Source organism: Zosterops lateralis (genome assembly GCF_965231275.1).
Source record: "Zosterops lateralis genome assembly, chromosome: 1".
Classification (NCBI taxonomy): domain Eukaryota; kingdom Metazoa; phylum Chordata; class Aves; order Passeriformes; family Zosteropidae; genus Zosterops; species Zosterops lateralis.
In genome coordinates this window covers 52,627,328-52,640,332 of record NC_139762.1, presented here as the reverse complement: position 1 = coordinate 52,640,332, position 13,005 = coordinate 52,627,328, and the positions used below count along the sequence as shown (strand labels likewise).

At 43.3% G+C, this 13,005-nt stretch overlaps 1 protein-coding gene across 2 annotated transcripts in view; it reads right to left on the bottom strand.

Moving 5' to 3' along the window:
• Window positions 1-6,672, bottom strand: part of TPK1 (thiamin pyrophosphokinase 1) — a 301,853-nt gene extending 295,181 nt beyond the window's left edge. Inside the window, exon 1 of one of the 2 annotated variants that reach the window (XM_083859788.1) lies at window positions 6,301-6,672. In XM_083859788.1, coding sequence (XP_083715914.1) covers window positions 6,301-6,343 — 43 coding nt within the window. In that variant the 5' untranslated portion in view covers window positions 6,344-6,672. The remainder of the gene's footprint in view (window positions 1-6,300) is intronic. The other variant, XM_083859787.1, reaches the window with a different exon arrangement.
• Window positions 6,673-13,005: the final 6,333 nt, after the last annotated feature.

Below are 13,005 nucleotides of genomic sequence, written 5' to 3'. Positions count from 1 at the left end.
GTATGGTTCTTAAAGGTTCTAACCCCTACCCCTGAGCTTACATCCAAACCTAAAACTCATTAGAAGTGAAAGCTGATGAGAACTGACTAGTGAAAGGCAGCTGCTAACCCTCTAACTTGTTTTCAGGTGACTTCTTCACTTGGGGATTTTTTAGTTTGATTTTTTTAAGACATTCATTTTAGGTTTCACTCTTGATGCTGCTATTTTCTACAGAGATTAAGCTTTGATTAATATCTCAGGATATCCAAACCTAAAGCAAATCCACAAGAATGCCTGGGATTTGTTATTTTGGATCTTGAAAAATCTGAAATCTACCTGTGTTATGTTCTCTTCTGTGTAAATAAAGTACTTCATTTCTATGCTTCATATTTAATTTCTTCATAAATCAGACTTAGATGAGCTTTTTAAACAGGAATAAAAAACCCCCCCAAAAACTAAAAACAAAGTGTCTTCTGTTTTCCACTTCCAGAAAGCAAAACTTAGCTTTTAATGTATACACACAGATTTGAGATAGAGCATAATGCTAAAGGTGCTGTGAAACTGCTATAGTGTTTTAAGGGCAGATCAGAGACATGCAAGTGAATACAACAGAGGAGAAACAAAAGTTTAAAGTCCACTACTCTCCTTGACCTCCTGTAGCTTCTTAAGATTAATATTTTGCTCTTTAAGCCCTAACAAGTTAAAATGGTTTTCAGTAGTCTGGCACACGTTTAATTGGATACAAGCAACGTGAACATTTGATGACTGAAACAAGTGTATTTCCCACCTCCTTATCTCCTTTAATCACAGGAGAAAAAAAGAAAAAAAAAAAAAAAAAAGACTACAGGAGATCAGCTAGTGTATTTTCTAGCTTTAAGCCTCAGCTGATGGAAAGACCTTCCAAAAGGAATTTAATTTATCCAGGTGCTTTATTATCTGGGCAAGCAGTAATGAATGTGAATATTTGTCTCAGAAATTCCAGTAACATCATTACTGCTCTTATACTTGATGGGTCTTAAAAGATTTTTTTTTTTGTTAGTTTGGGGTTCTTTTTGTTAGGCTGCTTATTTGTGGGGTTTTTTTGAGGTGGATTTTGTTTTAGTTTTTGGTTTGTTCTTTTGGGGTTTTTTTTGTTTGTTTGTTTGTTTGTTTTGGTTTTTTGTTTGTTTGTTTGGGTTTTTTTGTGGTTTTTTGGTGTTGTTGGTTTTTTTTTCGTGTTTTTTGAGATGACCTCAGATCCCTTTGCCATCATATTCCCACTCAGAAGAGAGCTATGCCCTGTCTGTGACTGCAAGGAATGAAACTACCAGTGCACTGACACAGCACAACATGATATCCAACATCCACAGCAACTGAAATCAACACCTTTCAAAAGGTGGCCCTGTGTGTTTGTGCACAAAACCAAGTAAAATAAGTAAATGTCAATTCATTTTCCTCTTAGCTCCAATAGTTAAAAGTGCCTTGTTAAAGCTGCCTAGTTAGCCCATTCCTGCATAGACAGCATTAAAACACACCTGCATAGAAAGGATGAAATACATATATATATATATATATACATATATATATATATAAAGAACTCCAAAAGCTTTCCATGAGTGAAAGCACAGATCTAAAAGACAGAATACAAGCAGGTCAGCAACATTCACAAAAAAAAAAAAAAAAAAAAAAAAAAGCATTTTGAAAGTATTTCAGTTAAAAAGACAGAAAAATGTAATAGCCATATGGAAGTGTTTCCTAATTTTATTAAAGAATGCCAGTAGTAGTCTTAAAAGAACTGACACCCTGCTAACACTTTTTCAGTTTAGGTGAATTCAGTAACAGCTTTTGAATGACCTAATTCACTTGAAAATTTCAGTAGTCTGACCCAGCAGCTGTGGCACAAATCCTGCAAAATTGCAGAGCTATCCAATAGTTTAGGACTCCACACCTTTTCCATACACCTTTAATACTCAGGAACTAAGAGACCAATCAGGTTGACTTTCTAACTCCACGACTGTCTGTGCTTCTATCACAGAGTTTTGTGAATTAGATCACAAGATGATGCATCACAGATACCATGCAGAGCTCTAGTAAAGGGACATTTAAACAGTCATTGGCACGTGTACCAGGCCGGAGGTCATTCGCTGAATGGCAAACATGTCACTGTTCCACAAAATACCTTTGAATCTTTAGCGTCAGATAAAAGGGAACATTAAGGAAGAAGTTCAAGCCTCAGGCATTTAAAAGGAATATGGTGATAAAATCCTTTCAGAGACAACTCATTCACAGCCAGTAACATTTCCAGGAGAAGACAGAGTAAGGCAACAGACAATCAAGCTTGCAGAATGATGGAAGAGCATTCAGAGCATATTGTTCCTTCCTCTTGTTCTCTTTGCTCTAAATTCAATGCAGAATTTTATTGTCCCTTTGCACAAAGCGATAACTATATATTTTCTCCATAATTCTGAAGCAGTCTTTGTCCTGTGTGTTGTGGATCTGTCTCTCATGGCATATAGATGACCTTGCTTCAGTGAGATAAAGACAGCACACCTACTTCTGAGCAAAGCAAATCTTAAACACCAGTTTTGAACACAGCATAGTTCAGAAGTGCATTTGACTTGGGGCATGGAGAAGTGGGGACAGGGAAACCAACTCTCCCCAGCAGCACAGGCTCCCTGTCACTCAGAGCAAGCTCAGCTCCAACATACCCTCAGCAAGGCAGAGAACAGAGGGATAAATAAGATCTGCTGCTTCTTTGCAGCCCTTCCACCTCTGTAAGGCAAGACACTCATATTGGGAGCTGCTAGATAATAAACTAAGGAGGATATCCTCCTTCTGCATCACTCCACTTGATATAACCAATACTGAGCTGCACTTAAGGAACTGTGCAAGGCAAGGAACCTTTAATCACATCTGGAGATGAGGGAGAATCCAGGCCATGCTACAGCAGGCAATGTAAAACGTTCCCTGGGAGAAAACACAGCCTAGCAAACTGGCACTCTGCCCTACTCAAAATCTCAAGTGGTATTCAGGGGCAACCTTATTAGAGGATGCTACAGTACTTCCACTCTTAAGCAGTCATAAGCACAGCACACTCAGCTCCCAAAGTTCATGGTATTAAAATAATAAATTAGAAACACTTGTCTCTCTGCAGAAGTGCCTGCAGCACAGTCTGGGACAAGCAGCAGGAGGCAATGACAGTGCAAGAAAAGGGTATAAACAGCAGGAGGGAAATGTCGAGTGTATCAAAGGATGTTCCAGAATAAACAAAGCTACTCTTGTCACGAATTCACAGGCTGCAGTGTGACATCATTATGAGCTTTCTACAAGAGCCTTGCCTGTGAAGCTTCTGCCTGACCCTTTCACACAGTGTACAGGACTCCATGGTGGAGCCTTCTGCGAGCCTTTTTAAAGGTTTCATTCCATGAGGAAATGAAAATGTATTTGTTTCAGTGTGCAAAACATAAATTTAGACTCAATCCCACTTTAAATTCTATCTTGTTACCTATTCTGAACTATATTAAGCAAATCAACCTAGTTCCAAAGTTCACAGCATGGTGCTCTGACTGTAGCCTGGTGATTTTCAACTGTGCTCCAGCTGTTTGACTCAATAATGTTCAAAGTCCTTGAGCATACTAGTTAGCACAGCAGTTCTCAAATATCTAGTACTTGAACATCAATCAGGTGAGACAGAAAGAGATGTACAATCTAAGAACTCACTCTAACTACACTAACTAAAATTACCAAGGCTTACATGGCCCTGAAATTCCAATTCAGGTATCTAATATTATAATGTTCTAAAACCTGGGAGCCTTTTACTCTATCCTGTATCAATAAAAGTGTAATTTCTGAACAACTCCAAAAAGAGAAACAAAGTGATTAATAATTTTCAGACATAGCTGATGAATCTTTCACAGTGTCCCCACCATAAGCACAGTCACACTGCTATACATCATATTATTTCTAGGATTGAAGGAAGGGGACAATGTTCATAGTGCTTCAATGGCCTCAAAAGGGTTTATTTTGTAAGCTCATGTTTAGCTTCTTAGAAGTGCCATGCTCTTCATTGATTAGTTTTATAGTATTCAGACACTTAAATACCTATCTCAACAAAGCAAACAGATGGAGGAACTACTGGTAGGTACTTTCTCCAGAAGAAATTGGCGGGTTCATTTCACCTATCCAATTCTGAAAACCTTATTTCTGAGTTCCCCAAGCGGGATACCAGAGCTTGAACAGTGGAATTGCCAAATAAATCTGCTCAGCCTTGAATACTTTGAGCAGGCTAATTCAGTTGGTAATGCTGGTAATGAATGTCTGTAATGATGACAGGGATCCTGATGAAGTACCACTGTGCATTTTATAGGCACAGCCTGTATAACCAACTAATTTGTAGGCAAGTAGCAGACTTTCCCTTCAGAGAATCAGGCTTCTTTACATCCAGCTGGAGCCTTCGGTATGAGATGGCTGTGGGTCACAAGAAAACTGAACAAGTATCTTCAATCTTCGAATCCAACCAGACAAACAAAGAAAAAGACAGGCAACTCCTGGAAACTGAACACATTTGGTAGCTCTAGCATCATCATACAATGTCTAACAAAGGCAATGTGTATCTTATAATACAAGCAGTAATGCTGGTACTTCCACAGGGATAAATTCATAGAATAATAAAAAGTTAAGGGGTTGGAATGGACTTTAAAGACTATCTAGTTCCAATCTTCCCTGCCATGGATAGGGATACCACCCACTAAGCATGCTCAAGGCCTTATCCAACCTGGCCTTGAGCAGTGTCAGGGATGGGGCATCCACAGCCTCTCTGGGCAACCTATTCCAGTGTCTTACCACCCTTACAGGTAAGAATTTCTTCCCAATAGCTATAACCTAAACTGTCCCTCTTTGAACTTGAGTGCATTACTCCTTGTCCTATCACTATAGCTCCAGATGGAGAATCCCTCTCTGGCTTTCCTGTAGGCCTCCTTCAGATACTGGGCACTTGCTATGAGGTCTCCACACAACATCACAGCAACCTCTTCTCCAGCCTGAACAGCCCAGTTTTCTCAGCCTGTCCCCCCAGGGCAGGTGCTGCAGTCCTCTTATCAACTTCTTAAGGCAGCTTTTTGTTTGGCCTTATTACATACTCAGTAATCACTTATTATATACAAGAGGACATCCCATCAAAGGGCACCCATTGAAATCTCACCTACATGCTCATTCCCTCTTTCCACCCGAAACAAGAGTGTGTCTCAAAGTCCACATACACAGTGTCAAATACACATTTCTGGCAGGAATACGTTGAGTGCAGCTTTATCTGTTAATAATTTTGATGCTATCCTGAAGAAGTATTTAAGAATCAGAGCAAAGCATGACTTAAAAAATGTATCATTGTGGAATGAATTTAAACATGCTCCTAAACTGCTACTGTAAAGAAGTACTGAATTGTTAAAAGTGTGCATTCTGTTAAACTCTGGCCTAACTACAGACCTTACTAGTAAATAAATAACATTTACCTCAATGCAGCAGCTGGTGGATGTGCCAGAACAGAGCAGAAAAGAGTAGTGTCAGTTAGAATTCAGCTGCTATGCCAAAATGACTTTTATGCAGCTTTAAAGCCACGTTACAGAAAGATAAAAATATTTACTGTTTATAATGGTATCATTGAACAACAAATTGGACCCTACTGAATTAGAGACTGTAAACACAGAGTGAAGAAGAGATGCCTATTCCAAACTGTGAACAAGCCACTTGGATGAGTCTGTGCTTATCACAGGTGCTCCATCCTTTACACACATAATACGGTTAATGATGTATATCAATAAAGCTCACCTCTCAAAAATAACACCAAAACCACAATACGGTTGGGTACCTTGGGAAAACCAAAGAAAACCCTGAATACAAACCTCAAAGCTTTGCTGTGCAGAACTGAAGGGCACGGCAGGGTGGCTCTACGGCAAAGCACAGGGGCAGGAGGCGGGGAGCCAAAGGCACACGGGGGATGGATGCCAAGCCGGGGACCCCCTCGCCCCAGGGAGCAGCCAGGGAACAGGGGACCGACAGGCGCCGGTCAAGCCGAGAAAGCGGTGGAAGCGAACGGGAAGTACCGACTGAACCTGAAGGGGTCGGGGTTTAAACGCCAATTCGGAACTCCGGAGGGAGTTAACACGGCACCATAGCGCTGCATTGAGCCCAAATTCAGCCCGAGCGGGGCACACACAGAGCCTAAGCAAGGCAGACACAGCCCAAGCGGGGCGGACAGAGAGCCCGAGCGGGGCAGACATAGAGCCTGAGCGGTGTTTCCGCGCTGGGCTCGGCGGGGCCAGCACGGGGGGCCGGGCGGTACCGTACCGGCGGGCAGGAGGCATTCCAGCGGCGTGAACGCGCGCTCCATGGCCCCGCGGGACGGGCAGGCACACGCCAAAGGCACGGAGAGCTGGGCGGGACCGGCGGTGGAGGGGGGGGGGCAGGCGGGGAGCAGCCGTGCCCCTTCCCGCTCTCGCCGAGGAACGGCTGCAGCCACACGGCCGCGCAGGGCTGCACACGCCCTTGCAGGCGATAGACGGCCACGCCGGGAGATGTGGCGGCGCTTGCCCGGGTACCTCCGGCCGCGCGTCCTCCTACATCCCCTGGCCGGGACCGGCACCGGGAGCGGCACCGGGATGTGCGTGGGACGGGGGCGGCGGGGCAAGCCGAGAGAATCGATGACCGCCGCAATCCGTTGCTCGGCGATGGATTCAGCAGCGGAGGGGGAAGGCGGGGCATGTTGATTGGCAGCGGCGGCGGCCTATGGGAGCCTGGCTTGGGGGCGGGGTTCAAGCATTGCCCCGGCAGCGGCTGTGCCGGGAGAGAGCCCGGGAAAGGGACGGGGACAGGGACAGGAGCGGGCAGGAGCGCAGGGGAGGGGACAGGGAGCTAGCCGAGGCGGACCCGGCCCCTCTGGGCACCTGAGAAGTGTTCGCCTCGGTACAGCAACGCTCGGGGGACCGGGAAGGCACTGTACCGAGCACTTCCCTCGGAGTGAAAGTCCTCAAATCGCACTCGGCCCATCGGAACTGGAGAGAAATAAAAACTGCCCCGAGCGCTGGTACCCCGCATGCCGCCTTGTCCCGGCGCCCTCAGGGTGCAGCAAGGCCGTGCCGGAGCGCCGGGAGCATCCCGGCTCTGCTGTGCCCCTCCAGCCCCGGGATGACGCGGCATTCCTGCCTGCAGCTTGAGTTTCCATCAATATCATTTCAATAACATCAGAACACTTGTTAAATACATAGTTTCTCTACGCTAAACATCTTTAGTCACAATATGGACAACGCGGCTAAATTTAAGTTTGCTGTGGGAGCGCGGGGGCCACGTTTGAGCCCTCAAATATGTCAGTAATGTGTTTCCACCTCCTGGGCCGGCCTTTGTCCCTACAGGAACCCGTCTGCAGCCGCTCCAGCCGTCAGGGGCGGGGTGGGCATCGCCTCGCCCCGGGAGTTCCTATCCCTTTCCCGTTCTCTCCCTGCAGGAGCTGTCCAGGCCCGGCGGCTCTCCCGGGAGCTCGGCGGAGCGCAGGGCCCCGCAGCAGAGGGCAGCAGAGCAGCGCCGCTCCTTTCCTTCGTGTCCTGCTCGCCTTCTTTCCCTCCGTCCCGTCCATCCGTCCATCTGTCCGTCCGCAGGCCCCTCACGGAGCCGCTGTTGGGGCGGGCCCGGCGCCGAGGGAGGACAAGGTCTCCTAGAGGCCTTTGGGGAAAGCGAGAGCGATGGGATAGATGTTCGCCAGGGGTGTTTTCCAACCTGATAATGATGTTACTGCCTGTCAGTCAGGGTTTCCTGGCAAATCCCTGGAGGGAAATGGGACCAACTTGTCATTCCCACTCCTCATTCCGCCCTATTAGTCTGAGATTCAACATATATTTAAGTGGCTTCAGTGGTGGGCTGGTAGTTCTGGGCCGCATTTTTAGGACAAGAGGATGTGTCTCCAAACTGAAAGAGGGCAGGTTTAGGTTGGATATTAGGAAGAAATCCTTTAAGGTCAGTGTGGTGAGGCACTGGAACACGTCGCCTGGAGAAGTGGGTACCCCAGCCCCGGGAGTGTTCAAGGCCAGGCTTGAATGAGCAACCTGGTCTAGAAGGAGGTGTCCTTGCCCAGGAAATGAGGGTTGAAATGATCCAGATGACTTTAAAGGTCCATCTCAACCCCTACCATTCCAGGATTCTGTGGTTACCACATTAACTGTAGGTGCACCTTGGGTTTTAATGGTGCAAGCACCAAACCTTTGCTTTGGACCTTTCAAATAAGCTGCCCTGCCACCTGTAAGAGACTAAATTGTATAAGCAATTTTGGTCCAAAAAAAGACTGATAGAAAGTATAGAAGTATTGGAAGTGTTCATGCCTTGACAATGAGAGAAATTAGAGATTATTGGGGAAAAAAGGAAAATATATTAAGGACATCAAAAGATTACTGTTGTTTACACTGTAAAAATAGGAAATGGTTTGTTATACTTTTGTGACATTTAAAATTTTATTTCCTCTCCATTAAGAAGTTGAATTCCAAAGGCTCTTAGGACATTGGTGTCATCTCAGTGTCCTTCAAGCAGGTTAAAAACAACCAGCATTAGGAAGAAGCAGCTTGCTGTCTTTTCCAAGAATGGAGAACATGTGGGGACTACCATGCAGTTGGCCAATGCTCTCCTCCTCTTAATTATATTCTCTTCCACTCTGTCTCCCCACCCTGCTTCTTTTCAATTTTGACAGGCACTTTCCAATTGCCTGGTAATATTATTAAACCTTCTCCAGGATAGCTTATTTTTCTTCTTCATTATCTTTCATTGTCTCTGTCATTTTTTTTTTTTTTTTTAATTTGCTCTTGAGGGGCTACCATCTGCTACAAATAGTTGCTGATAAGCAGGTTCTTATGCATGAGAAGAGTCATACTTGCTCAGAGGAAAGGTCCAATTCAGTCAGGGCCCTGTTCCTGGTAGTGTTCATTTACAAGTCTTTCTCCTCCTGTTCCCCTCTTCATTTTTATTTTTTTTTCATTTTATTATATATATACGCATGAAACAATTTCCATTTCTCCATTCCCTTCATGTCCCAGAAGACGCTTTTTCCACCTCTGTCACATCTGGGTTTCCAGGCAATCCTTTATCAGCCACGGCTGCAAAAAAGTAATTGTACCTCTCTCTGCTAATCATAGTAATACATGATTCATCATAATAGCATTGCAAAGAGAAATCAGTCTTGAGAGATCAGGCTGGTCCTAGTATGCTTTAAATCCTTTCAAGATGAGCAGGGGTCTGCAAGGTAAGGCAAACTGCCAGCCCACTACACAATTAGGCAAAGGGCAAACAAGGCAGACACTCTTTCTCTCCCTGAACTCAGTCAGTCTTTCACTGCTCTTTCCTTCAGATAAAAATCTCTCATCCACAGTATAAAGCTCTTTTTTAGAATCAACTCCACAGGAATAGCTTTAGTGGATGCTATAATGCACTGAATTTAAAGGCAGGACCTGACAGCTATTTAATACTGTTTATCAGAGCCTAACAAAGATATCTAGTAGAGGAAGTGTAGAGAGCAAAATTAATAACTCCATGCAGACTGGCACATTTTCCTAAGGATAGTCCCTTAAGAACACTGAGCAGTCAGGAGGCTGATTTGCTTTTTTGAAAAATAAGCACTTTCAACTCCTTTTTGCACTTTACATCTGTGCTAGGACATCCATTGAATTTTCCTGTGAAAGGCTTCCATTTAATAAACTTAGGGATTTTTTTTTCTTGTCATATATGAGAAATTCCTCAGTAAATATCACACCTAATTTTCCAGGTACCGTATAGATTCAGCAATACTTTCTTCCTCTAGCTGGATCTCAAATCAAACCTTTTTCCCTGTTCTTTTTCTCTGGTTGTACATGTCTACATTACTTTGCAAGATTTGCAGAACAGTGTACAGAGAAGCTATTCAAAAAAGACATCCCCAGAGCACTGATATTGTGCTTTGATTACTACTGTCTCCTCTGATTAGCTAAAAGGAGGGCAAGTGACCTCAACCCCAAATGAGAAAATAAACAGGCAAGCAGATGTATTTCCTGAGTGACAGATGGGGCTGTCTGACAGAGAAAGTTTCAGAATGACAGGCAGGAAAGGTTGAGGGAGTGTTCAGACCTTTTAAACCTCCTCTGGTAACTAAGCAGCCAGTCATGCCTCTCACCTGAGATATTATCCATTAAGTTTGTACAGGCTTAATGACTGGACTGCACAGGGAGAAGATACAATTTATATATATTACTATATACATTTATATATATATAAAAGCTTATTCCTAGCAGACTCCAGATACCTTCCTCTTCTTTAGGAAAACTACGCTGAGAAGTGGTCAGTTGGGCAGCTTCTGTGGAACACAGTTATGACATTACTGGCACTGCTCCTCAGCACCACTAAAACTAGTCAGGTGGGAAGGGTTTAAGGGTGATTAGAAGGACAGCATCTTTTATTTACTCATAATATCTCCTGGGGCTTAGCAAGGAGAGAAAAGGAAAGTGGAATTGCTAGGGGATTTACACAGCAGGGCTAAAGCCTGCAGTGTTTGCTGTTCTTCCTTAGCATGATCAAGCTCTGTGTATCCCAGTACAGATACACTGCTGAGGCTAACTTGTAGTAGCATTAGTTGCTTTCAGAATTTCTTTTCCTTCTTTCAGACAGACTAATCTAATTGAGACTGAAAGATTTAGAGGTATTTGGGGACTTTGTCCAGCAAAATGATAGGACATGTCTCTAGCATTCACAGCATAATGCCGATCTCCCAGATGAAAGTCAAATAGGTCCAATAGTAATGCCAGACATGATCATTTAATGCTTTATTTTTTGCCCCCTCCCTTCTTCCATTTTTCACCAAAACGAGAATCATATCTCTGTACTCGACTGAAAGTACTTTAGGTTCTGTTCAAGGGCTCTGACAGATTTCACTAATTGGCATTCTGAAGCCTTTTGTTTGGAAAGTATGTAGAATCAAAACTACCCAGGTACCTCTAGAGGTCCCTCTTGATGATGTTTAAAACAAGCTGCTTGTGAAGCAGGGGGCATTTGTCCCTCCAGCTACTCTAATTTTATTACTTAAACAGAACAGTCTGTACAAGGTTGGCAATCAGGATTCATGTAACACGTAGATGTTAACAATACTTTCTCCTTTTCCCCACAGCTTAGCTTTATACTAAAGGGAATTCATAGTTAAAACTAGCAAGCTGTGATGGTTCATTCTGGTACCTATTCCAGCATTTATGCAGAATAATGAGGTTGAGAATGTTTAGGTAACTCAGCTGTCTGATTGTCTGTACATCCTTAAGTGCTTGATAATTCAAAAAATGCAGGCATCAGTAGATAAATTGAATGCTTTACTATAGACATTATATCCTTGCAGTTCTCTTGTGCCAACAATTTAAGTCCTCACAACCTTCTCAAAACTCAAACACCAATTTGAAAGGTACAGTCATTGAGGGGTAAAACCACAAAACCACAACAATTAAAAAAAAATTACAAAACAAAAAACAAACAAACCAACAACACCACCAACAACAAAAAACAACCCTGCAAACACCGGCAGACAGAATCTAACACATATTCTTGTTAAGTCCAGGTCCTGTAACAGTTAATAGAGCCAACTTCACATTTGTTTCAAGTCCTGAAGAGATTATGAAACTGTAAAAAATATTATGTTAAGTGCAATCTGTTTCTGAGATGGTATAGAGCAAGCTGGAGATAGAGCATACGAATTATTTTAGCCACAGAGTAAAGCAGAAGAAAATAGTGAGATAATTCTTTGCCTCACCAGGCAGGACACTGCATTCAGAAGACTTGGGTTTTTATCAACTCTCTACTGCCGGCATGTGCAGAGAGAACCGAATTCCAAGGATCCATAGCCTCTCGTGTATGTAATGGCTTAGGAATTAACTTAGCTTTGAAGAGATCTAGCTCATACCATTCTATGCCTTTGTTGCCTCATCTATAGAATGGCATCAATAAGGTATACCTGTACTTTTAAATCAACCTAAGATCAACAAGCCAAATACAAATGCATTTGTATTTGAATGCTAATGAATAGACAGATGGCATTTGTTTAAGAATCAATTCCATACAAACTGAGAAGAAGATTTATTATGATCATCAACAATATTCTGTCACAAAGATGGATGAAAGATAAACTTTGGGAAGAGAATTGTGTCTTGAAGTGATAACTTTTAGAAATAACATTTGCATCAAATCAGCTGCTATCAAAACACTATGGATAGCAGTAAGCAGAGATTGTACAGGCTAATATATATGATTATATTCTTGACTTCATGAGGTCAGGCAACTGTGAATTCTTGAGATGATAGGCAAGATGTTTGACTAACTTGGCAAGGAATTCCTGGGAGGCTTTGACTGTGGTGACCTGGCAGCACAAGAAGAATTAAGTAGGAACAATCCAATTATTTGCTGCACTCTGTTCTGCCTGGACAAATTGTCTTATTTTGACTGACATGTACAAGAACACTCATTGTCTTCTCAATGTGTAACAACCAATGTGGAGAACCAGTCCACAGTTTCCTCTCAGGACCTTGTCTCCAGCACAGCCTAATTTCTCTTGCAGGTGCGTTCCACAGCACTAAAAAAGGCTGTGGTTTTAGTTCTTGATGTCTTTATCTTGAGTCTTGTTAACTCTTCTGCAAACAGCTGTCTCAGTAAGTGACCCAAGGGAGCAGCATTTGGGAAGTGAATATTGTGTGTTTGGACTGGGTGTGAGGTGTGATCAATACTGTCCTGGATTTTGATATGTCCTGACCATGTCCAGTGCATTCAGAGTGATAGAAAGCAAGTTGCAGTAACTCCACACAGTGGTCTATCAATTTCTCATTCCTGTCCCATGGGAATGAAGCAGTTTTGTAAAACTGCAAAGGGCAACATTTACCATTAGTCATCTGAGCATGCAGCAAAGTCGAGGTGACCTTGAGGCTGTAGAGATCAGAGGGTGAATAGTGGCTCAGGATAAGAACAGGGCAAGGTCCTGCTCACCAATCATTGCTGTCACTTTTGCCTTGGCTGGGC